The sequence below is a fragment of the Haliaeetus albicilla genome, chromosome 2 (genome assembly GCF_947461875.1).
Source record: "Haliaeetus albicilla chromosome 2, bHalAlb1.1, whole genome shotgun sequence".
In the NCBI taxonomy this organism is placed as follows: Eukaryota; Metazoa; Chordata; class Aves; order Accipitriformes; family Accipitridae; genus Haliaeetus; species Haliaeetus albicilla.
Genome location: NC_091484.1, coordinates 2,923,162 through 2,949,855, shown reverse-complemented (window position 1 = coordinate 2,949,855; position 26,694 = coordinate 2,923,162). Strand labels below are relative to the sequence as shown.

The following is a 26,694-nucleotide window of genomic DNA, read 5'->3' as shown; positions in this document are numbered from 1 at the left end:
CGCGGCGCGCACCACCGCCGCAAGAAAAGCGGGGGGGGGGGGGTCGAGGGGGAGCATACCACTGCTGCCCGGAGGAGGGCGCTGTGTGGGCTGTACCATGCGTGACAGGGGAGAGGTGGGAAGACTGTACCACTACGGGGCGGGGGGCAGCGCTGGTTCCCTGAGGGGAAGTTGCCACAGACCGGGCCTTCATACAAACCACAGCGCACATCACACTGGGCCTGCGGGTCGGAGCTAAATACAGACCAGCCCTAAGTACAAACTAGGTCTAAATACAGCCTAGGACAACAGGCGCAGGGCTTAAAGATGGACCAGAGCTGCAGGCTGGGGCTAAATGTAGACGGAGTCGACAGACCGGGCTTAAATACGGCCTAGGCCAGCAGCACAGGGATATGGGCCAGGCGTAAATGCGGAGCAGGTCTGAACACAGACTGGGCCAACGGCTTGCACCCACAGATCCAGCCTCAATACGGAGCGGGACAAAATACAGACTAGGACTCCCTTCCCCATCGCACAGCTCCTGGGAAGATCTCCCCATGGCGGCCTGGCTGCTTTCCCCCAGCCCCGTCCCCCTTACCCTGCCCTCATCGCTGGCTGCCAGCGCGGGGCTGCGTCGCCACAGCTGCTCCTTCAGGTCAGCACCCAGTTCTCCCAGTCCTTATCCCCTGCAGGACACCTCTGCCGCAATCCCCGCTGTGACAGCCGATTGCCCCGGCTCCGGGTGGGATTGGGGCTTCCCGGGGTGCGGGAGCGGATGCATGGAGGAGCCCGGCGTTGGGAGCTGGGGAGATGCCAGTCTCCAGCTGGCACATGCGGTCCTCACGCTGTAGCTGAACCTCCTGTGTGAAGCCTAGCCAACACCAGATGTTCTGATGTCGTTAGTCAGGCTTGGGAAAAAATCATGGGAACTCAGGAAGAAAAACCATTACTCTGGGAGCTAATTGATACTCTTCATTTTGAGCCTATGAACACCCAACTTGAGTCACATGCTTGGATAATTTTATTTTTTTGGCTGCAACCGTAAATGCCAGATATAAATTTACTGAGAAGAAAATAAGTGAGATGCATATTCACCCGACTCCAGGGGCTGGGGCTTGAGGGAAACATGGAGTATTGTGAGACTGCCACAATATCTGACTTGCTATTCGTGCGGTGGAGGGATCCCTGTCCCCTGAGATGACCTGGCTGAGCATTAGGCACCTAATTTAGATTTTATCCACCCACGCAGGCTCCTTCAGTGGCTTTAACTGACATGGCAGGGCCTGACAAGACATGGGGAAAAGCTGACTCCTGTCACCCATCTCAGACTGAGAGAAATTATCCTCTAAAACTGCGTGTCCGTCTTCATCTGTAAGTGACGCACACAGCGTTGGCTGAGGCTGCACGATCTGTGTGACTGCTAAGGCTGCAGATCAAACAAAATTGTCTAGACTGGCCTTAGATCTAGGAATTGATACTACGTATGGCTACAAAATGAGAAGGAATAATCACATCTAGACAAGAGGCATCTTGCTTTAAGTTGTTTGGATTTGAATTGTGAAAAAAGAAACAGCTATCCTTCCAGACACAACAAGCCCGCAGTGGAAAAAAATAAGAATTACCCTGGTAAATAGGCTCAAATAGGAGAAAGTGAATCAGCATCCAAGATGTATTTATGCTTTAAGGTGATTATCTCAGCTCCCTTCGTTAACATGATAACAGCAGACTCTGCAAACAGGCACGGGGTAATACTGTAGATGTCTGCACTTTCATTGCACGGAAGACAGCTGCCTGGGAGAATGGGATTATTTGTGGAGAGTGAGTGCTGAAACTCCTCCTTGCTGATTCAACCAAAACAGGATGCGGTTATTGTGCTCGCCTCATCTTGTTTAATACGGAAAGCACTCAAGCATAATGGCAACGCAGTTCAAATCTGCAAACGCAGAACAGACAAACTCCTTACACGTGTGGTTCCAGGCCTTCCATTCAGCGTCTGCTCCTTTTGCCACTAGAGCCGCTTGAAAAACAGGAGTTGGTTTATTTTTTGCACAAAAATTGTTAAAATAAAAGCTGGGTAAAAAAAAATTCTCATTATTGCTAGAGCAGCTGTGCTGTAGGCAGAGAGCTCGCAGCAGCAGGGGTAGAGAGGAGCACTGCTTGTGCTTCCCTGCAAACTGTTACTAAGGCAGAGAGGTAGATTCGGCGGCAGCAGCAGATCTTGCAGCAAGTCCTCGAGAAGACCAGAAAGAGCTTGAGGAGTGTTTTAGGGATTCCCAAATACCCTGAGCCCTCCTAGGTGTATTCATGATTCCTTCCAGCCTTTCACTGCCAGGATCGGTGAATCTTGGCAGCCCCTCTGTTTCCAGAGAATTACAGGGATTAAACAGGAGAAGCATGCAGGGAAGACACTTTGCCCACAGCCAGTCCCCACCTCATTCCCTGCACCCCAAACATGTCCAGGGGCACAGCCATTGGGAGGGAATAGCCAAAGGGAGACGGTCACCCCCAAGGGACAGGTTATTTTCTGCACCTCTAACTCATACATGTCTCTGCAGCACATGACCCAAATCATGTGCTAACAGAAAACTCATGCCAAGCTGTGCCCGGGCAGGCTTGCTTTCGCTGCTGCATGGGCTCACCCCCAGCTTCCCACTGGTTCTTCTCCCCTGGGTGCTTTTTCCCCTCTGGCTTCTTTGAAAATGTAGTTATTGCTGAAAACATCTCCACGTAGGTCATAGCACCAGGCTCCAGTTCTGGAGGAAACTGCAAGTTGTCTGATAATATTGGAAAAATACCCACATTTAGAAAAACAGAAGGGTTGGGTATTTCGTGATTTCATGGGTCTGCGATCGCTGATTCTTTGTGCTACTTCTTTCCCTGCTCTTTAAAAAGACCTTCCTTTCATCCTTACAGCTCACCTGGGGCTTTGTTATCCATGAGTTATAGTCAGCAATAGATTAGTAACTCACTCCTGCATCTGCGTTGTCTGCAAATGCGTGTGGGCAGCTCCCCCTGTCTTGAAGAACCCCAGCAGCCCCTGAAAGTGGAAAAAGCAAAGTATGATTGGGAAAGCAGGCCCCGGTGGCCCTTGTTAAATCCGTGCATTATTATATTTCTCAGCCGTGTACCACAAGGTGTCTCCAGCAGTACAGGCATTGCTGCGGGGTTTGGAGGTTGCACCTCAGCATCTTTGCCTGGCCTGGGGCATTGCAGGGACCCTCGTGCAAGTGCAATCCCTGTCCCTACTCTCAGCAACCCCCTGCTCTACAGTCTTACCAGTAAGAATCAGGTCTCCATCCTTCATTAGCTGAGATACTTAATTGCTGAGAGCAAGCAATTTTCATGAGGGTGAGCTGAAGCCAAGAATTTTCTTGCTTTTCCTTGTCTTTATTTCCCTGTGTTTTACAGTTTCCTCCCTCCTTTTTTTTTAAACCAATTTCTTTTATAAATACTTTTAAAATATCAGTCAGTGTGAATTAACTTCTGAAGTCCATCTTAGAGATGATTAGTTAAAATGGGATGGTTTTATTTATTTGAAAGAGCAAATAGTAAAAATGTATTTTGGCACCCAAGTCAGGGCCCAACAGGCTGAGCTCGTGCACTCAGGCAGCCTGACCTGCAGCCTTGCAATACAGATTGCTGTTTAAGTCAACAGGGTAATTTGTGAGTGACAGGATGACTCACATAAATGAAGAGATGGAGGAGCATTAAATCATAGGGTTATATTTTCACCATTTTCTCTTTTTTTTTATTTTGCAAAATATGCTCTTTTGCATTTTTTGGTCACTTTGGCACTATACCACTTTCAGAAGTATATACTATATGTGCATATGCACACACATATGCTTATATGTAAATACATGCAGACACATGCATTTATACTAGTATTACTATTAACACACTGACAGCAAATCACTTGAGATCCTCCTGCCCATGCAAAGGGTATATATGTGTGTGTGTGTGTTCCTCCTAAAGCTATCCTCCTGCCTCACTTCATCGAGGGGCTCTGTGAGTAATTGCTGAAGCAAGAGGAAGAACATATGTCTTGATTTCCACTGTATTGCACCATGCATAACCACTGCCACTTGGAAGAAGGGCTCGTAAAGACCTGGATTCATCTCACTTAACTGCGTCGTCAAAAGAAAGCAGCCAGGAGATGGTGCAGCCTGGCTGAGAGTGGGAGAAAGTGTCACCAGAGGTCCCTGCCGTTGGGGACATACAGCAGCGAGGTGCTTCATCTCTTCTTGGTACTGCCAGGAGCACCGGTGAGCCCCGTTCAGTGTCCTGTCTCTCTCCTGTCTCGTTATGGTCCATCTGCCATGATTTAGGAGAGGGTTGCCATATAAGAATCTCAAAAAATCAAGCATTTCTTACTTACAGGGGAAGAAAATGATTTCTAGATCTTTTAAGTGATTCCTGGATTAAATAAAATCAACAGATTTTATGGATTCATAAATAATAAAAATACAACCAAACAGCAGCCATATCACGTTTTCCTGCTCCTGCTTTGGCTTTGGTGGTCCTATATATCCTATCTGCAGACTGGCATGTTGGGCTGTGCCAGCCACAACGTTTGTCCATTTCCCCTTAAAATCCACGGGGGCTCAGGCATCCTGCACAGAATGCCTTTCCAAAACCTCCCTCCTCCAACAATAAGAAAACATCTTCAGATTTCCAATGGAAATTTATTCCTGGCCAAGATGCGCCTTATTTGATCCCCTACCCGTATTATCCTCTAACATAAATCATTCCCGTTCCTCCCACCCTGAATGTATTTATGAAGAGTAATCATATCCCCTCTTAACCTTTGTTTTTCTAGGCTAAACAAGCCAAGCTCTTTTAATCTCCTCTCCTAAGATAGGTTCTCTGTTCTGCTAATCACTCTGCCAGTCCTTCCCCACACCTGTTCAAGGATAAATTCATCTTTTCTTTTTCCAAAGAGAGGTCCCAGAACTACACACAATATCCCACACAAGGTCGTACTAGACACCTGTACTAATATTTCTCTGCGTCTACTGAATAAATGGTTTGTTGCATGAGCCTTTTTGCACAGCAAATGGAAAATAGATACAAATCCATAAACCAATAACCATAACACAACCTTACTCAAGGAGATCGCTGTTTTACTTGGAAGGGCATTCTGCCCCTTTGCATTTGTGGGTCCTGGTCCTTAGCAGGCCTTAATCAGTGGTTTTCCATATTTCATTTACCCTGGATGAGCATCAGGACCTTGTGTTAAAGGAGGCACTGAGGGAAGCCTTGTCTGTGTTTCACTCAGGCTTTGCTCTAGCAAAACTCTCTTTGAAATCATGGCTGAGGGTTTGAACTACGAAGATGCAGAGTCAAATGATGAAAAGCATTTTGTATTCGTCTCTTCTCTTTCAAAATGATTTTCCAGTTTTACTTGGGGTTTAATTAAATTTCTGTGACCCAGGCAGGGAGTTCAGCCTTTCTTGATTAATGCTCTTTTAGGTGGCTCTGATAAGAATTTAGCATCAACAATTGAGCTAACAAGCCCCAGTGAACAGTTTATAGCAGGAGACTAATTCTATTAACACTTTGCAGTGTCAGGACTCCACTTTCAGCTTGCAGCAGAGAGGAGGGATGGGGGAGAGGGAGCAAATGTAAAATTTGGCAACAAAATCACCAAGATTCAGCTTCTTTGTGGGCAGAGCTCATCTGGAAACTATTTTAGCTGACAACATCAGAATTTCACCTGTTCTTTTTTTTTTTTTCTCCTGGCTGATGCTCTGCACTTTCTTGGCTCATTGTGATAACGGCTGGGAATAAGGAGTGGAACTGAATGGTGGTGTTGATAAGAGAAATGAAAGGGTAATGCGATGACATGATACTGGGGTAAAGCCTCTGCAGTTAGCCCTGCCTGTGCTGGATGTGTACCAGAGTACGGGATGGTCAGGACAAAGGTGCTTGTGCTGACAGTTGCAAATTAGTCTGTTGTGAGGGAAAAATTGAGGTTAACACTCTGCAGAAATGTTTGTTACTTTTTGGTGAGAACAGAAATATCTTGCAGGTTTGTTGTGCCATTCAGCACTGATGAAGCCTGTCTGATTCACAAGCGTTTTTTCTCTCTTTCCCTCTCCTCCCTATCCTCCTTAAAGTACCGCTAAAATCTCACTCTCTCTGTGCTAAAACACAGCCTGATGTCATTAAACCATAGTGCAAAGTCTTGGCCAAGACATCACAGTTGATCCACCTGTACGGAGCTTCTCATCTCCAGTGCCTGGAGACCCAGCTTCATACTCATCTGCTTTGAGCTGCCCACAAACCTTACGCAAGCCTCTCCTTTGTGGGAGCCTGCAGAAACCAGAATATTATTTCAGGGATGTTGTTTTCCTTTCTCTCCTGGGCATTCGAGTCAACCAGATCACCTGGAAATTACCTGAAAACAAGGCTACTTGGTGCTCTCTGCGTTGGTAGCAGAACTACAGTCACACCAAATGGTGCAAGGTAAAAATCAGTGTCTGTCGCTGCATGACCTGCAGGCGGGCGCTTATCATTGCTTCTTGTGTTAACAGAGAGCACAGATGCCTTTCTGCACCACTGACCACCTTGTCTCCTGTCAACGTCTCTTACATCCTCAAGGCATCCACTCGGGGCTCCTGCTCATTTCTGCTTTGCCCGGTCCGTGTGGTTCTGCAGCTTTCCGAGGCTTTAGGAGGACCAGGGATGCCCATGGCCAAAGGGGCTCTTCCAAGGCTGGTGGCTGAGTGAGGAGTATGGGCTCTGCGGCTCCGTCAGGACAGAGCTCTCCAGGAGCCATCCAGCACCCTTCAGTGCTTTCCGAGCTGTTTTTCCTGCCTTCCTCAAGAACAGGGACAGGCACTAAGTGCTGCTGGAGCTGGTCCCCCCCAAGGGGGGCTGTAGCTGGGAGGACTGGGTGGCTGCACCCGTATATTCATCCGTGCTGTGGTCTGTGTCCCATGCTCACAGTATGTGCCCATTTTTCTTTATTTTACAAAGCAGGCTAAAGATTCGATTAAATTATTTAGGCAATTCGATTACCTGTTGTCAGTGCGGTCATCGGGGAGGATTAGCAGTGTCTTGGCCCCTCAGCAGTGGGAGCTGGCAGGGGGCACACATCCCACATCACACACTGTCTCCTGCTCAAACGCTACCCCTTGTGCACTTCATTCAGATGACAGCTCTTTGCTGTCTCTGGATGAAATGGTTGGCAAAATATGCCAAGGGCACACAGACACTCTCCCTCACTCTCCCCTGCCCCAACTTCTGCTGCAGCATTGCTGCAAATTGTAGTTGTCAGTGGGGGAGCACGCTCATCAGGGGACTCCAGCCATAATCACTATAAAGGGGATGCATATATCTAAGTCCTGGATGCTCCCTAATATCAGATCACAGCAGGGACTGAACTAATACCCATGTTCCCTCTCCTGAAAATGTGAAGACCCGCTGAGAAATCACAAATGAGAGGCTCTGACAATGCTCCCGACCTCTCAGGACAAGAGGCAGCCAAAGCATCGGTCCCCAAAGGCGCCTGCCCTCGCAATACTGTTGGGACCAGGCTCGCCGTGGGAGCCACGTCGTGAGCAAGCAGCAAGCGCCAACAAAGATCCTCCTGCCTTCATCTCTACAGCTGTTGAAAATGGCCCCGCGCACAAAGGGCAGTGTCCTCATTAAATTTCGTGGAGGGTTGCCATGTGGCCAGCAGAAATTTTGTTTTGTTTTATTTCGGTAAGCGGCGCGGTAATATATTCACCACCTCCGAACGTAATGGGGTGACAGATGGGAGCTGGGCTCTGGCTTTCATGGGAAAGGCTCCTCTCAGCAGGGAGGCAGTAAGTTTCCCACCTAATCTTCTGTAACCTTCAGACTGCTAACAACTGTAAGAAGCAAAGCAATGGGTAGTTATTAAATTAATGACTTCATCCCCAAGCCGGTAATAAATATTTTACCGTTTTATCTCTCCACCCTGTAGACTGCTCTAGACAGACTAGACTGTTTATTAATCTAGCTTCTGGATTTATGTTATTTAATTGCTAAACAGCCTCAGCATGGTTGGGCTGGATTATTAAATGTTGAAGCCCAAGAAGAAGTCCTCTGGCAAATGGCAAAACCTGAGGAGCAGATCCTTGATCTTGGCCTTGATGAGCTTCAGGCCAAAACCAGCTCCCCTGTGGTGCTAAGGCCAGGTTAGCCCCTGTTTGAGTCCGACCATTTGGCCATTGCCTCATGCTTAGCTTGGGTGGATGCTGGGACTCGCTGGAATTAAGGAAGAGGCAAGGAAAAGTTTTGGCATCTCCTGGCTTTAATAAGGGCATCCTGGAGTTAACTGTGGCCACAATGCTGTAGGGTCGGACATCATATCTTAGCGTAGATCGGTCCTCCCGGTGTGGTCCAGCCCTTCGTGCTCATCCTGGAGCTCAGGCAGAGCGTATGTCCTTGCTCTATCCCTTCATGGCTTGTGTTGCTTCAGATCATCACAGATAGTCACTGACATTCAAACAAAAGAGCGTTGCAGTTATATAAATGAAAGCAGGCTTTAATGGCTGTTGTACTTCCTTGTTGACAGGGTCGAAAATGTCTTTAAATCTGATACTACCATTTTTACAACAATTGGTGATTTATTCATCCCACTGAAAGAAGGGGATGAAGGCATCTGGAATAACGAGAGCTGTTTGCCTGAAGAATGCATCATCCGCATGCTTTCCTACAGCCTCAATCCCACGAGCCCTTCTGTACGAAGTGGAAGGTCGTTTCAGGATATATCTTCTCATAAAAGTGTAGGAGAAGCGAGTGTGTTAACAAGTGCGGGCCAGAGCCTTTAATCCAGCCAAGCGATGCTCAGTGCTGGTTGGGAGGGGAGCAGTTTCCAGCCGGGGGCTGCTCCATTGGCTGCAGTGTCATCTCCAGCCCATCCCATTGCTCCCCAGCCTCAGCATCATCTCCCCGGGGCCCAAGGAAGGTGAATTCAAGGCCAAATGGCAGCTCTGAAGAGCAAAATTACCTTCTCTCCCCAGTAACCTGATGGAGAACAAGGCAGCCCCTTCCTGACCACCCAGCTGCGCGTTCTTTGGGACACCTTGGTCGCGGGAGCAGGGTGAGAAGGACCGAGCTTTGAGACTTTACCCAGAGGAGCTCTGGGGCAGGGGGACCAAAAGTCAGAAAAAAATGCATGAGGCTGGGAAAGAAATGCCTTTCTGCACACAGCCGAAAGCCATCGCCGGAGCTCGTGGCTCTCGGGGAGAGGCTAGGTAAATGTTGACAAGTGGAAGGTACCACTTGAGCAGAAGAACGGAGGGATGGGTCGTTAGCAGCTTTTAACAATTAACAGTGGCATCAGTGAAGCCGAATGATGCTCTCGAGGTGTTTAGAAACAACCACATGCTGACAAGTATCTTTTCCCTTGCATCCTTGAAGCAAAAGACCCGCTCTCTGCCGTTCAGCTCTCACCCTACGCGTGTTGGAGGAGGCTTAAGAGCTCTCCTAAGCACACCTATAAACTGACAGTGTACCATCTTAAACCAATTCAATTCCCTTCCCTGCGATAAAGGACGCCAGTTCAGAGAAGATAACATCTCACAGTGATGGCTCCCAAAGCTGCAATTTAACACAAATCTAACCGCTCTATTATACAGCACAGCCAATTCGTTAAGAAAGGACAAGCGAGCACGTCTATTAGCTCTATCGTCATAATCAAATATTGGCACAAGGAACTGCTTGACGGTGCAAAGTCTAGTGAAACCCCCCATAAAACAATTATGTGCCCTTCAGAAGAACAACATGCCAGCCAGTTTAGGTGAACCATTGAGTGAGTCAGTCGCCCCATTTTTCTCCTTTTAAGACGTGCAGCCCTTTGCGGAGAGGACAAAACCCCATCAACTCTAAGTTGTGTCCAGCAAAGCCTCAAAGAGACCTTGTCCTTGGGGCTCCTGCTCCACAGCTCCTGGGAAGTCTGGGCTCAGTCTCCAGCAGTCCTCGCTCCTGAGGGTGATTCTGCTCAAGCTTTTGGGACCACATGGCCAGGGCATCCAGAGCACGTCCTAAATCTGACTGCTCAGAGAGAGGAAAGCCAGAGGCTGATAGAAGAACCTGGAGAAAGAGCGCAGGCAGAGGCAGGAGGAGTGCTTACCTTGGGCAGAGCCCAGGAGTGCTGCAGCGGAGTCTCCGGCTTGTCTCAACATGAGACTCGTGCCTCTGCGTGGGGATGGTCAGGAAAGTTCAGCTCAGTTAAGTAGCAAATTGAATTTCTTGGTGATGGACCTGCCTGAAATTCCCATTCGACCCATCTCACTCAGCTCCAAATGGCCTTAATACGATTTACCTTATTTCACCTTGGAAGCTACAGCTACGGCACAGCAAAACTGAATTTTGGCAACTTCAGAAATGACGTCTCCAAAGCAGAGACCGTTGAGAAATTCTCTTCATTACCACCACTTCAAAACATAAACTCTTTTGCCCAGTGAAAAACGCTCCATTCTTCCAGGAAGGTAATCTGTGAACATCGCGGTCAGGCAGATAGGAGCGAGGAAACCTTGTTGACAAAAACAAGCCGTCTCCCGGCATTTTAGCTAAACCTCAGAGATCAATTTGGCAAAGCCTTTTTGTACATCCAAGAAGGGAAAGCATCCGTCTCCATGTCCCATCCCAGGGCTGGCATCTCCTGCACCGCTCCCGATGGCACCTCCTCTGCTTGCACGTCGCCTGCGGGAGCACGAAGCCACGAAGTCCCGGGGATGCCGAGTTCTGGGGGTGCAGGATGCAACCCCTGCCCGGAGGAACGCTGCCTGCAGCCCTCCTGCCGCGGGGAAGGGGCTCCAGCAACCGACGAAACGAATACCTGCCTTCACTTGGACTTTTGATTCTCCCCATCATGGCACTAGCGGGTTTTAGGCACCCGCTTGGCCGGATGGTGACAACCCCTTATTTTTCAAAGCCTTCAGAGATACCAAAGCTAAAGCCCTCCCAGATCGCCCAGTTTAGTAGGTGGGAAGAGCCAGGTTTGGGGTGGCCGCAGGTCCGAGGTGGGGGGACACGCCGACCCTCCAGGCCACGGTGCAGGAGCGAGGATGAAGCCCACCGGGGACACGTCGGGGACGTTGGCAGCAGCTCGAAGAAAGACCATAGGAACTAAAGTCACAAACAGAACTGGGTTTTATTATGAAATAACCGTGCCAGTACATAAGGAAGTTCTGTCTGCAAAATACATTTCCTGAGGAAAGTAGATCACAGTATTCGTTTTCACAGAATAACATGTAGCCTGCTATAACTTTCAATGTGACTCTTTATTATTTAAATATTAACAGTATTCCTTCACATAAACAAGTACTCAGTCATCACATAACCGACACACAAACGACAAAATAAATATACAACAAGAGCACAGTTCATTTTTTTCCCCGACTTAAATATTAAATAAATAATAAATACAGAATTTTCATTTACTGTTATCAGTGCCTGAAACAATATGAATGAAAAAGAAAAGAAAAACTGAAAAAGTCTCTCTTCCCCTGGTGCCCCTGCCCCCGCAAAAAAACAAACCAAAAAATTATCAAAATGTCTCGGTTATAAAATATCTTTAAAAAAATTCCCATCGTTAAAAGAATAAATAACAAAATATATAAAAAATAACTTGGTTGCATCAAAATTACAAGTAGGAGTTGTAGATAGGGTTTTTTTCTTTTTTTTCTTTTTTTTTGGAATATCATTTTTTATGGTCAAAAGTTTTAATTTTTAACTTTTTTTGCTTCTTTTATCTTCTTTTCTATGGTGCGGTGTCCAGTTCAAAATAAGTATAAAATTAATAAATAAAAAAGTTAAATAAATAGCAAAAAGTTAACATAAGTTGTTGTAAATATAAATTACATACATCTTGCCAAAATTAAATAATTTACAGGATAATTAAACTAACTACTTTTTTTTTTTTTTCCTCTCTTTCTTCCAGGAAGTGCAATTTTTCTACTTTTAAATACTAACTGAATTGCAGTCACAATCAATTTGGACTCTATTTACATGTTAAGAACATTGTGTTTTTAACACCTCAATTTTTTTTTTTTTCCTTTCCCTTTCTTTTGTATTTTTGCACTTGGAATGGGTTCTAAAATAAGTGAACTCATGGAGTCTGATCCTGCAAACACTTAAGTACGTGAGTAAACCCACCCACGCCAGGTGCCCTATTGAACTCAACGGGGGAACCCACACGAGTCAAGTCGCTCGTGAGCTTCGAGGCCGGATCCGGTGGCCGCTGCAATTGCTGGGAAGCTTTCCATTGACTTCTCCGAATCGCAGATTATGCCCTAAATATCTGCAGGATTGGGCTCGAAACGACACCACAGTCTTGCCTTTAGTATGGGTCAGCAAAATCCTTCCCCACTCTGCCTGCCCCGCCACCCGGAGGGATGCGGGATGCGGAATGCGGGATGCAGATGCATCCCGCACTGGGACCCCACGGCGGGGGGTTTGCCCCCCTCCGCTTCCCAAATGTTTGCAGCAAGGGGGACAGCGAGCTCCGGACAGGAGCGAACGTGGGGAAGAGCAAACCCACGGGGGGACAGCCGGCTGGCTCCACGCATGATGGAGCGGGTGCTGGAGAGCAGCGTCGCAAAGACATTCATAGAGTTGTTCTTTAAGTGCACAGTGGGCTGCGTGTACCGAGCTGCTTACAGAATGCTTCTTTGGAAGAATACCCAATACCTGAATACTTTTTTTTTTTTTTTTTTACTTTTTTTTTTTGTTTTTGCAGAATGGCGCTTGCGCTGTGATTTTGCGCAAAACGTAGAACACCAAACCAAAAAATACCCATTGCCCTGTGGATATCTGTAAGAAATCAACTACTGATTCACGGTAGGTAAGCACTTTGCTGGCCATCAATTAACATCTCTCTTTTTGTTGGTTTTAGTTTCTTTTTTTTTTTTTTTGTTCATCGCAATCTCAAACGTTCTCTGGCATTGATGTATGATCTCTGGACTGGCAGTACTGCGCCACTGTAAGGATGATCACAATAATGAAAAGAACCAGAACTGTCATCAAACAGACTTCCAAAAAATCATATACACCGGACCATGACACATTAAAGAATTCTTCTGTATGAAATATCTGGTATTGGCCTATTCATAATAACTATTCTCATATTTAAGACAGACAAAGGAATACTGTAGTTGCAAACTCCAAAAGCTTCCCTGAGAACCTTTTTTCCATTGCGCTTTCCACTGGAGATCCAGAACTGCTCTTCAGATTTCTTTCAGAAAATAAAAATAAGCTACTTTATAATACTTCAGAGTTCCCATGCCCAGTGGATATCTGAACACTTCGGGGTTGGGAGGCCCAGCACAGGTTCAGATTTACAGGTAGCTTGCAGCTCCAGCACTTGTAGCAACATAGAACATAATTCATGTGTGAGTAGGTGATCTGGACATACGACCATAGACAACATGAGGGTTTAAGCCAGTCATACACTAGTCTTGGATCAGACAAGACCCTGTTCTTGTAACGTTTTCACTCTTGGATCAACTCTGCAAGAGCATGGCAACTCATGAAAGATGCCTGCTCTTCACCAGCTACCAAGCCCCGTAGCCTACTGGAGAATTTAACCTTCCATCCTGATCTACCTCGTGGTCCAGGTAGAAAAATCCCACTTTTCTCAAGAAGGTCCAAAGTTAAGTAAACGAGAACATCGAGTTCGATCAGTTCCACGTCTCAGAAATGGCCTCTTGGTTACATTTTGGTCCTTTTTTTTTTTTCTTTTTTTTTTTTTCATTCATTAAACAAGTTTTCTAACTTGTAAACCTGAATACTTGGAGGGAAAGTTCCACCTTACAGTCTGTTCGCTTGCTTGTCTCCATCCCGCAGCGCTAAACCTGGATGCCCTTGACAGCTTGCTTGATGCTCTCCAGCAGGTCCTTGTTCTCTGGGTTCTGGTAGCACTCCTGGTTGGTGTACATGTCGGTCAACGTGTTCACGTACGCATCGAAGTTCTGCTCGCTAATTGGCTCCTGCAGCCAAAAAAGCCAAATAAAAGTGTTAGCCGTAGAGCAGGAAGAGGCTGAGATGTTTCTTTGCAATTAATTGTCTGTGTATGTACCAAGAGCCCAAGGTCTCCACGTCGGAGCCTTTTTGCGTGTGGTACTGCACATATGGGATCTCATCGTGCAACCCTCATCCTGCCAGGTCTTAACTGGGTCCTTAATTTTATGCATTGGCCTCATGGAACTATTAACAGGGTCAGGTTAAGCGCGTGCAGGCAGTTTGACAGGCTTGAGGCTGAATTAAGCCATGGAAATGAAGGGCTGGAGGACAAGAGGACTGCTGAAACATCACGGAAGGAATCAAAGGCAAAGTTAGGACACAAGCCCGGTCACCTTGGGCTCGTGTCTGCCCACGCCAGCACGGTGCTGCGGTACAGATTTTGCTTTTGAGGGGCATTGTGGAAACCTTGCAAGTATCTAACTTGGAGTTAATGGGGATAAAAGAAAGGGAGAAGAAAGAAAAAGAACAGGAATAAAATGAGCATACAAGTCTCGTGGGCATTATTTAATTGGAGTTGCCTGAAACCTTGAAAAAATATTTGCTGAACAGTTTATTTGACCTTTATGTGTCAAATACTTTACAAAAAAGCACTCAGCGAGCGGTTTTCTGCCAGTTGGGCAGCTGGGTGAATACTATCCAAAACTGCTCTGCTGGAGGATGGCTTCTCTCCAACCAGCCTGAATTTAAATACAAACCCCAATGAAAAGGATTCCCCCCCCCAAAAAAAATGATGGCAGAAAAAATAAATCAAAAGCTCATTCCTCTGATCATTGCGATGGTCTTTATGAGTTGTAAGAGGACAGCTTCCCCAACAACGCGAGCCCCCCCACACACACCTGGTTTTGACAACAGTAATTACATTCCTGGGAACAGAGAGAAGGTAATTAATAGCCTTTTGTGGTTTTACTATTTTAATGCAGTCTTTTCATTTTGCAGTAATTCTATGGTAACATGCTGTGGGCTGTTAGACCTTGTTAAATTAAACAAAATACACTCTCTTTAAGAATGCTATTCTTTGGCTGCCAGCTATTCAAAACTGAATTGAAACTACCTACATTATAATAGGAGCTGTAAGATCTTTCTGACGTTGAAATCCAATCCCTCCTGATCTCTGCTTGTGCTGTCTTAGCCTAAAAGGTGCTGGGTGCCCTTGATAAAGTTTCCTATTTTGTGATAATGCTCCCAGATGTAATGAGACAGAACAATAGTTACAAAGGGAGATCAGCAGAAAATGACAACAAAAGGGAGATATAACGCAAGCTTCAGAGATAAGGCGAAAGTACTGATCTTATAAAGGACTCGTAGGTGTATGTAGAGAAATTCTCCCACTCTTTAATTGTACATAAGCCTTATCGTGACCAGGGTTTGGCATGGCCCCCTCGATCACGCTGGCTGGAGCGAGCGCTGTCAAAGTTTCTTACCATGTGCGGAAGGCGGATATTGGCAAGACTTTGGATTAGAGCCTGGCTCAACCCTGAGAGCTCCAGGAACAGGGCTTCGTTTTGCTCCTCTATGATTTTGTTTTCCTCCTCAATGTTCTTCAGGTTCTTCTCCATGGTGGAGATCTGCAGAGCAAGGAGGACAGCAGAGTTACCAGCCCTCAAGCAACGGCACCCACCACCACCGATCCGAGGGCACGCGTCTGAGGACACAAACCTGCGACTGCAGTTTCACCATGGCTGCTTCCATCTCCGAGTTAGACTCGTTCAGCTCACTGATCTCCTTGTTCAGCTGCTTGATCTCTTCATCGTTCTCCAGAACTGCAGGAGAGAAGGTCACGGCCAAGTCAGCAGACGCTTGTGGGAAAAGCAAAAATGTTGGGCTTTCTGCTGAGCCCATCCTGTTGCAGAGACATCACCACTCACAAAGTCCTCACCTTTGCTTTTACATCCTCTAAACAGGATGCACATCTCACCTGGTTTTTTACTTCTTTCATTTTTTTGGTAGCATTTTTAGCATCATGGTTCAATGTTAATTTATAGGTCAATATGTAAATGCAAAAGCCAACGACAGCATAGCAGTTGGAGTCCAGCACCTCCACGCACCCTGCAAGGTTGATTGCCCTGAAAACTCAGGTCATTCTCTCCAGTCCTGAGTTTGGGGAGATGCCATTTAAACAACTAATGCATGTCTTGATTAGAATTTACGAGGTTCATAAAATAAAGCAATATTTCTAGCAGAGTGCAGGTATTTATAGGCTCCAAACTATGTAAGTATTCAAGTAAAATGCCTGAACCTTGTCAAATACCACAGAAACCTCAGTAATAGCGCTGGAAATGCAAAGTGCCATCACTAACAAAATTCCAGATCCAGAAATATCTGCAGAATTAAAAGCCCTGAATAGGTGAAAATTGCTGAATGACTGCAAGGGATTTGTAAAAATATCAGTGAATATTTCAAAAAATATCTCAATTTCAGCATTAATTCTTTTTGCCTGGAATTTCATTATGGAAACTCCTTCTTTATTGTTTCACCTGCTCCCTCCCAGTGTGTCATTTGGGGAGTGGTGCCGGTATCATGCCACCCCCAAAATCCAAGCAACCTGAGAAATGGGTGTTTATAGCACATGGTAAGCTTGCAAATCTGAGACCAGATTTCAGTTGTTGCAACCTCCTCAGTCTGCAAAGAAAAAGATATAGGGGCTCAATACCCTGACACACCTGCAAGGCAAAGGGAGTGAAAATCCTTACCATCGCTGGTCTTGAACTTTGTGTTGAGAATTTCATCCCCTGAGAGTTTTCCTTTCTTCCCAGCAAACGTAGCTCTTGGACACCCTGACAAACTGAAAAGCAAGTAAAAATGGGTTTCATAAGCTCTCAGTATTTATAGGTGCTTATGTTCCCAACAAGAGCATGTACCATTTGGTGGAGTTCATGCTGCGAGACAGTTCTTCTAAAAGCTTTTTATGGTACAGAGGAAATTGCTTTATGAATAATGCCGCAAAACTCCCCGTTTATAAAGCAAGAGCAATTTTCTCTGAACAAAGATTAAAAAACACATTGTTTCTTAGAAGAGAGGGCATTACAGGTGAGGAAGGTGAGACAAGTCTGGCTGGTTTGGGCGTCAAACCCCCTGTTTGGGGTGCCCAAGTCCTGTCCTGGCTTACTCATGGAAGGACGTTATATTATCAATTTTCATGATTTTGCCCAATCCACATCTCACCATTGCAATATTAAAACAACTACGCATTTTCTTCTATGCAGAAAGCTCCAACCTTGGAGCAACCTGACTGAGGTCAGCATCAAAAGCACCAGCTATTGAGCCTTGCATGAAGAGCTGAACGATGCTCAAGCAGCATCTACAGGCAGGTAGGTGAGTCCATGGCAATGTTATCACACTCCTGGTGATTTCAGTCCTGTGATTTACCTTCTGTGAGTGAGGAAGCTCCCGTTGGCATGGCCGGAGCCGTCGCAGCCAGGGGTTGGGCAGGTCGGGCCTTCGTTCTTCAACGACTTCCAGGAAAACGAGGAGCCGTTGAGCGATCCTTCCTTCTGCCTGCGGGCTGCGAGAGGGCACCCTGATGCGCTCCGGTGAGAGGCGTATTTGCCGCTGATGTGTCCAAGCCCAACACAGCCAGGAACCGGACACCTGGGCACAGGGAATTACCAGAAATTACAGCATGGGAATGAAGAGGGTAGTAAGAAAATTAGGGATGAGCAGGAATGAGGAAGCCTGGGAAGCGAGCTTTCACATTTGGGGATCTCATCTGGACCTTATGTGGTAGATGCTTAGTTGTTGGAAATGGCAGACAGGAAATTAAGAGCTACAGCTGCCCCTTCAAAAGAGCCCAAGAGAACCAAGGTAAACCCTGCAAGAGGGAAAGACTGTGGAGGTCATATCACACTCACCCTTGCAGCAAAAGCAAGTCCCAGTGGTGTCCCAAAGTGTGTTTGGTGCCTCATCGAGGGCAAAGACGGCAGGTTGGGCTGCCTGACTTTGGATCCCCATGTAAACCAAGGCTGACATGCTCATATCGAACTGTCACACATTTACAGCCAGCTCTGCCCGGTGTTACTGCTGAGGAACCCAGGGTCATCAACTTTATCACCCTACACTAGCACGGTCAACGCAATCTAGGAACACTGTCTGTGCCCACGGGGACACGACCCTTCGCCGTGGACCAGTCCCTGAGCCAGGAGCCGGTCAGGATGCAACCTGCGCACCAAGAAGCTGCAAACCTGTAAGGAGGGCGTCCGAGGGGTTTCTGAGCCCGTACCCCATCAGACAGGACGAATAAACACTCTGGCTACCGAGAGATCAACCTGCGCTCGAAGGGGATAAAAGTGGGAATTACCGCCAAGGCAGTGCACGAGCCCGCCTGCTCCTGTGCTTCTGCCACCGTTTATGGCCGGTTCAGGCAGACGGGAGCTGCGAGGGGTGTCATGGAAGCGCTGACACAACTTGTGCTAATTGCCAAGAGGATGAGTGCCTCTAAAAGGCACCTCTTTCCTCCCCGCTCGCAAACTCCCCGCCTAATGGCATAATCACTAAATTCAGCTGTTCGACAAAGCCCAGCGTATCTATTAAGGTTTCTGCTGTGGTTTGCATTTGTTTAAAGATGCTAGTCAATTATAAATACAGTTAAAAGTTCATTACTCAAGGGAGGTTGCTCTAAAAAAGGGAAGGTGGAAGTAGGTAAGAAATGGCCAAAATAACCCCGTGTCCTCGATTTGAAAGCAATTAGGGACTTCAAGTTTCCCTAGCAAAATATCCACTGAGCTGCTCCTGAAAATCGCAAGCTGCGTTTCACCGCAGAAATGATTACCCTGATTGTTTACATTTCGTACAAAAGGGAGATGACAGCAGAAGGGGGGAGCTGTACACCCAGCCTTTTCCCAAGACAATTTGAAAAATGCTGATCTCGATTTTAATCAGCTGCAAATGCAGCACAATTCACTTATAATATCCCTGCCAGCAGGATCCTCAGTAAATTCATAACATCATTGCTTTTATATGATCACGAGCAAATTACTAAATCCTCAGGAGGAAAAGCGGGGGGGGGGGGAAACAGCGAGAGAGAGAGAGACAAACCCCAGCATTTAGTATGCAGCAGTTACGGTCCAACCGTTACATATTTTACGCCGTTAATTTAACTTTCATTACATTTTCATTGTTAAAAAATAAACCAGAGCCTTATTGTGCAGAACAGCTGGCTTGGACATTTTTTTTTTTTTTAATTATTATTATTTAACGGAAGCACCAGTAGCGTTTGATCAATTAGGCAGCCATGGTTGCTTCTCTTTTATGCCAGGGCTGGGCTGAAGGTTGAGGTGATCTGTTCAATCACGTCTGTAGCAAATTACTTGAAGGATGAACAACAAAAACAACAGGGACTAAATGACTTTCTCCTCAGTGGCGATGAGCAAAACTCGGCCGGGTTCCAAGTGGTGCTCGGTGCAGACGGAGGATGGATTTAGAGCCAAATCTCCTTAAGGCAAACCCACGCCGGGCACACCTTGCCGCGGGAGGCAGAACACGAGTTTTCCAAGGGCTGGGGGAAGGCGGCAGCGAAGGGATCGTTGTACCGTCTTGTTCTGCACGTCTCAGAGGGGCTTCTGCTCCTCCTGGGCGTACTGGAGGAGCAGGGGGTGCTGGCTGTGCCGTGGGGTGTTGGGGAATGCCTTCACGTCCTCATGCCACAGAGACCCTCGGAGCCCCCCCGGCACTGCCTGCACCCGCGCCCATGGTCCCGCTGCTGACGGAGCAGCAGAACCACAACCAGCCTCCAAGGCTAGTCTGGGGGTGGACGGCATCAGCTTTCTAGGAATCAGAAAATCCCAGTTCTGATGATGCTCCAACCCTATTTCTTGCCACTTTAGCTTCCCAGCATTTGCACCTTTAGGGTGGACTAGGAGAGACCCAGTCCCTGGTGAGGATGCTGGAGGGGGGACCACTGGTTCTGCTGGGGATGCTCTGACAGCTCGTCTCCCGTTCCTATACAAGCCCCAGCTGCACCATAACAAAACAGCCATAAAAAAAGCCCCTTTCTCCTTGCACTGGGAAACACTCTCATTGCAGAAAAACAGCACTGGGGGAGCCTCTTGGCACATCCCTGACCGGTCCCAGCCCCAAATGGGGCAGGCAAGGATGAGCAAAGCCACAGCTTCGCCAGCCCTGCAGGGCACGTGTCCCTGGGGAAAACGTGGAGAGGGACGACCTCCCAACCTCGGGCCTCCGACTGCAGGAAAAGAAGCAAACGTGCATCAGCCGGCAGTTGCACGACAGCATTTGCTCCTTGTCCTTTCCTTCACTGTGTCACTGGTTAACAGCACAGCGTTACAATGCCACCAGCAATTTAGTGTGTTTGAGCCAAAAAAAAAGGCTTTTCTCCCACAGATTCTCGAGTAGGTTGCTTAATTTTTAATAAACTCTGCTAACTCTTGCTAATTATCACACGGCTCATTTAACTGGGAGGCTTTCCTTCCTGTAGACTGAAGAGTAAGAACAGAGCAGATGGCTCAAATATCATCTTTTTCTTAAAGGTCCTTCCCCCGGCTGGCACATCCCAGTTTCCCACAGCCCCCGCGGGGTTCTTCCGCTCCCACTGGTTCTCGCTCCGGCTCAGCCTCTGCTCCAGGGCAAAACCCAGGGACACGGAGGTATTCACCTCCACTCTTCTGCAAGGACAAGACCTGCCCTAGGACTAAAATGAGGAAAAAAAAGGATGCATTTGGGGACAGTCTGCTGAGCCAAAGGGGTTTGGGCAGATATGCCAGCACTCATGGGCATCCAGAAGCTCTTGGAGGGGGTTGAGAAGTTTTCCCATGTTTCTTTTTATCCCCCTCCACATGCATTTGCTGGATGAGTGGACAGGCTCTGGAAAGCCCGGGGATGCTCTGTGTTAAGAAAAAATAGGATCCTGGAGTCAGTGCTGGCCCCAGCCCCACTGTAAAGCCTTTGATGTCCTGTAGCTGCACAAGGGGTCGAGACACAGATCCCGAACCTTGCGTCAGGCCCTGGACGCTGAGCCCGTGATGCTCCGGCTTGCTAAAAGTCAGGACAAACGGATTTCACAGCAAATGTAAAGCTCCTGAGGCAGACTAAGGGATTTAAAATCTCTGTTCCCAGTAGGAATAAACCCCCTGGGATGTTTTGAAAAATTCAGCCTGAGGCAGCAGAGAAAGGCTTTATCAGTTCGCTTTGAATATTCAACTGTGGCAAAGACTCTACAAAACACATTTTATTCAGGGTTACTGGATCCTGACCTGGCTCAGTGATGGATAGTTTCTATTTCTACCGTGTTCCTGGGAGTTAAGCAAGCCCACCGGCAGCCCTCACCTGCCCATTGCTGCCTGAAAACCTGCAACGTTTCACTTGACTGTGGGGTTTTACCATCATTTACAACACTGGTGGGTTTTTTTAGGAATTATATAAAGCACAGGTAGTGCCCTACCAGCCTACCTTCTGCATCGGCAAAAACAAGTAAGAAAAAATACACCATTACCTCCCCCACTGCTCAATTTTCCAATCAAATTTCCAAATCGCAACACCATTTTGGGGATCAGGGAAAAATTCCCCCAAAACCAGCGGAAAAGCTTTGGCAGCACCTGCTCCAGCGCGGGATGGATGCTGCTCCCCTGTGTAAATCTGTGCAAGGCAAAGGGGATAGAGCGCAAGGCTCCACTCGGGAGTTATCTCCAGACTTACTTCATCAGCTCCGGGTCTTCTTTATCATCCTTTGTTGGGGTGATCTTGATCCCACTTTTCTTGGCACGAGGGCAGCCTGACAGACTGTGGTTAAAAAGAGAAGAAAGGCCTGTCTCACTGGCAGAATCACTGCATTTGCTATTCCCCTGCTTCAGTCATCTTTCCCTTGAATCTGGCACAGAGTTTTTGATCTCTCTCGTTTTGCAGCTTCACATCACGAGGAGAAGTCAGGAGAAAAAAAAAAATTAAAAAATTGAGGGAAATGGACAGTAATTAATGGTGTCTAGATAAGAAGATATCTGCTAACAGCCTGCAAAGTTTAATGGAATTGTTGAAATAGAAGGCTCAGATCTCTGCTATTAATGCTCTGAAGTGATAATAGAAGTCATAAATAGGTGGCATTATTAACAGGAACATTGCATCAGCTAAAATCTGACCCTTTGTCTTTTATTCTGTTGAAGGGAGCTTCTAATCAGATGCTGGAAACATTAAAAAAAAAAAAAAAAAAGAGAGAAGTCAGATTAAAGAGATGAAAATAGGCTTCAGTTGTCAGTAACATTAATGTTTTATTCAGAACTTTACAACTCTGCCCACTGCAGGGGGAAAAAAAAAAAAAAAAAAGAAACCAAACAGAAAGAGGCTACAGAGAAAATAATTTAAGGGAGATCTTACCTTCTATGCGATGCATAATTTCCTGTTATGTGACCAGAGCCATCACAACCAGGAGTAGGGCACCTGCGGAGGAAAGGGAGGCTCAGATTAGCCTGGGGATGCGAGCAGAGAATCGACGGTTTGCGACAGCTCATTTCAAAGAGAAATCTAGGGACTGTCAACAGAGAAGCAGGTTTTTTCTTCCTGCCCGTTCTCCCTCCATAGGAACAAGGTCTGGTCTGTAATATCCATGGCACCAATGTCGATGCGTTGCTGCATGCATGTCGGCGTTGGAGAGGAACATCAGTGGGAAGAGAGATGAGGATGTTGGGAGCGTGATGGGTGGCTGCTCTCCAGCAGAGGGACCCTCACAAAGGGGACAGCTCAGGACATGATAATGAGCCAAAAAAAGACCTCCAGGACAGTGGGTACAGCAGTACAGACAGATGGTACAGCAGGTACCATCCAGGGCCATTGGGCTGGATGTGAGCATAGACAAGAAACCAGAAAAATCACCTACACCTCCGGACAATGGGGCCACCTTGGCCACCACCAAGAGGAATCCCAACAGAAGGGCTCAGCTTAGGTCTGGGTGACTTGGGAAGGGGCTAATCTCACTGCGGCTGATGGAAAGTAATGAAGGAATAGGAGGAAAAAGGTCAGGTTAACCTCGGGTCTCCTCCTTCCCTAACACCACGGGCAAGGGACACGGGGGTCTGCATGGGGACCGCTGCCTGCGGGGCCTCGGCTTGGGGATCACCAGGTCACCGCGTACGGTGCACCAGCAGCTTTTGGTGCTTCGGCGCAAAATCTGCCCCTCAGTCCTCAGCCGGTGCCGTTACAAAGGGGTCTTTGAAGATGCAGCCCTGATCATGCGTTTGAAGGTAAACATCCAGCGCTCTGGGACGTGATTGAAAGCGAAGCCTGGAGAATACTTCTGTGATCACACAAACCGGCACAAAGGCTAGCGGGGGCTGCGAGCCCTGCCGAGCGGCGGCGAAGATAATGGCACGAGTTAAACACCGCATCATTAAGGGCACAGAAGCGAGAAAGGTGAGGGGATATGAAGTACCACGAGCACAAAGATCTGCTCCGAATGCTGTAGGTGACGCGGCGGACATAAAAGTTGTCATGGGGACAAGGAAGAGAGGCGAGGAGTGCTCACCGAGGATGTGCGCGCCAGCTTGCCAATTAGCCAGGGCTGTTTAAGTCAAGTGATTAGGACAGGGGGGAGGAAATCCACGGTGGGATGAGCGGGAGATGCTGAGCCACTCGCTTCTGAGCCGGAGCGAGCAAAGCTCACGGCACGGCCGCAAGCTTGCAAAATGCCCTTTCGCTTTGGGGGAGGAATTTGCTGTGCCCCCACTTTTTCGATCCCCATTTTTCAAGCCACCGGTGCCTGCTTTGGTACCACTGGTTGGTACCCCACAGCAGAGCAGGGATTGATGTGTAAATGCACGGTGTCTCCAGGACACCCCAGTGAACTGATGGGCAACACTTGGTGGTGCACGGGCAGCCTCTGAGGCCGATGCTTTTGGGAAAGCTCATGCCTGACCTGGGCAATGGTATAGCTGGGGTGCTCTGGCCCTGAGAGTCAGTGGAGCAATGATTTCCACAGATGCCTTTAGTTTTGCGGCTTGGAAAATAGCCTTTTAAAAAGTCCTCGTTTTTTTTGTCAGAAAATATAAAAGTTCTCATCTTTGCACTAGCTCTGAGGGCGGGTTTGGTATTTGCGGATCATTGAATAGGCTCCGTTGGTGAAAAAAATTGGCACCTCACCCAGGGTGGGAGAATAGTGACACGTCCTGGTCCCAGAGGGGTGGTAGGGACACTAAGTCAGGACCAAGGCTCAGCATGCTCAGACCCAGGAAAACATAATGCTCGTAGGTCTGGTGCAGTAAGAGAAGGGACACATCCAGCAGGACCTCGATGAGGGTGCCAATTCTCTAAATCATTTAGAAATTACAGGTTTAGGAGATGACTGTGACATTTCCCTGTTATACGCTGTTAAAGTAGAAAGCAAAACTATTTCTTTGTTGTTCTAGCTTCAGGGTGGGATGAGATTATGAAAATGCTAACACCAAACTCCTTTTGCCTTTCAGGACTTTTAAAGAGGGGAGAGAAATGATTTGATTTTTATTTTTAATTATCTGGAGACAAATCATACCGACAGAGACCTTTTATTGCATGTTCCAGCCTGGAGCTGTTTTTTTTTATATCAGGCATATTAACCCCTGAAATAGAATTTATAATAGAAACACTGACATAGCCTTATCTGAAGTTGTGAAAAGCTATGACTGCGCTATCTGTAATATCTCCAAATCCTCTTCCCTTCCTCCCTCCTCAGCTCCCATCCTCACCAGGACAGAGGAAAAAAAGCAGTACTTGGGAAATAACAATAAAAAGCTTTGTTTTGGCCAGAAGTCTCCTGGTTTATATAGTATTTTGATAAAAAGCGCTGACATCGGATGCCCAAGGGTTGCAGGGCACACTACACAGCGAGGCTCGGCGTGATGCTCGGTCTCAGGGACGACCCTGTTTGCTTTTTCTCTGGGCCCTTACTGGAAATGGGCACTGTTCCTGAGAGCTTTTAATATCTTTAACACTAATTGCCTGATCACTGGGCTATTCTTTAAGGCTGTTGGAGAAACACCAGTTCAGCAAAGCTCTCTTAAGAGGTTCTTTCAAAATGTATATCGTCTATAATGCATGATTAAGTGTACTTAGCACTAATCATGCGAGTCCTTTCTATCCACTAGCATATTCTATTAATATCAACTAATCCAGCTACTTTTTCCACCTCTGTGATAAGGAGCAGGCAGCTAATGGACATTTTTCCTGGCACCAGCACCTGCATCAGTGGTGGGGTGCAGAGCAGTCCTGGACCCACGCTGCCCTCCGGGCCACCAAAAAGGGATTTGGGACTTTACCAATCACCTTAATGACCAAAGGGGCTCCCACCTGATTCTACTACAGGTCCAAACATCACTGATTGCATACAGGACACAGGGCATTTTTATTTTTTTTTTCATGGGGAGCCTGTGCAACGTGAAGTCGCCCATGAGGTTTTACTCTCAGTAGAGCCTCTTCAGTTATAGTTATGAATATCTCAGCGTCTAAATAATCCTGAAACTGGATTCAGCAAAGCAGGGAGCTCAGAGGAGAATCGGCCTCCAAAGGTAGGCTGGCTCCATGGAAGAGATGTCGAAAAAAATTTCACAATTAGCTTTCCCCCAAAGATGCAGGTTGGGTGGAAGAGAGTTAGGGCCCCCCCAGTGTCTCCATCTATTTTAAATACAATTTCTATTAAAACTTTCTTTGGAGGAGGCAACCTAAGAGAAGGGAAACCTTCTTGTGAAGAATAAGCTCCTGCTGAAAATGAGGACTTTTGGTAAGACAGCAGCAAAGCTGAACACAGGATTCAGAGGAAGATATTTGAATGAAAATGCCAAAACCAGGTTCCTCCCTTCAGGAGCAGAAAGGGGAACACAGAAATTCAGGTCCCCATCAGCCCTTTGCCACTGGCTCAGGATCCAGCCTCACCAAGCATTTACTTGCTCCCTCTTTTATTCCCTGACAAACCAAACTCCCATGGAAGTGAATAGGAACCTCTGTCACTACATCCCGAATGGCCCCTAAAATTTAGTATAAAATTATCATCCCAGGTTCTCCAGAGGAGTTGGCTTTGCTATGTCCTGGTGGTATTTTCCCAGCTGTGTGTCTACCCAAAAATAAAGCGTGTGCCTTTATCTAGGCTTTGGATTATTTGAGAGACGGACAAAAATGTTGAATGAAAAGGGTTATGGCACAAACTAGGGAACAAGAGCTTGGGAAAAGATGCCAAATGAGAAAGAAAATAGCATGTGTCTACAGTGCCCAAAGGAAAGCTGCCAGGGGTCCAGGTCATTTCTGATCACTGCCGTGATCCCCCCCTCCCCAAAATAAGCCTTCCTCCGTGCCATTGCCTCTTCTCAACACGGCAGCTGGAGGCTGGAGTCCACCAGAGCTCCTTGCAGGTGGATTTTGATCGGCTCTTTGAAATGAGAAGGGAGGGGATGGAAAAGCAAAAGCAGAGCAAAAGGAGGGGGGGCAGGAAGGGAGAAGAGAGAAAAAAGGGTGGAAAAAAAGAAAAAAAAGGAGTTCCAAGTTGAGCGCAAACATACTTGAGGTCAGCAGAGTGGGCAGCCATGAGGTTTCTGAGGCTCTTGTCAGCAAGAGGACAACCAGAAAGGCTGAAAGAGAAGAGATGGAATATCTGGATAAGCAAAAAAAAAAAAAAAAAAAAAAAGGAAAAAAGGAAAAAGAAAAAGGGCCAGGGCGTGGGGAGGGAGAGGGGCAACAGAAGGTGGGGAGGAAACAGAACCAAACTATCCACATGGTCAAAAAATATACTCAAAGAAATAAAAAGTTGTCTTT

The 26,694-nt window shown here is 47.1% G+C and overlaps 1 protein-coding gene across 6 annotated transcripts in view; it reads right to left on the bottom strand.

Annotated features, from left to right (window-relative positions):
• Nucleotides 1-11,091: 11,091 nt before the first annotated feature.
• MYT1 (myelin transcription factor 1) overlaps nt 11,092-26,694 on the bottom strand; it is a 65,504-nt gene continuing 49,901 nt past the window's right edge. For 5 of the 6 annotated variants that reach the window (XM_069803023.1, XM_069802994.1, XM_069803032.1 and 2 more), the window contains 8 exons: nt 26,442-26,510; nt 22,300-22,362; nt 21,628-21,711; nt 17,347-17,568; nt 16,671-16,762; nt 15,637-15,740; nt 15,402-15,545; nt 11,092-13,946 (listed from right to left, as the gene is read on the bottom strand). In XM_069803023.1, coding sequence (XP_069659124.1) covers nt 13,806-13,946; nt 15,402-15,545; nt 15,637-15,740; nt 16,671-16,762; nt 17,347-17,568; nt 21,628-21,711; nt 22,300-22,362; nt 26,442-26,510 — 919 coding nt within the window. In that variant the 3' untranslated portion in view covers nt 11,092-13,805. The remainder of the gene's footprint in view (nt 13,947-15,401; nt 15,546-15,636; nt 15,741-16,670; nt 16,763-17,346; nt 17,569-21,627; nt 21,712-22,299; nt 22,363-26,441; nt 26,511-26,694) is intronic. The other variant, XM_069803014.1, reaches the window with a different exon arrangement.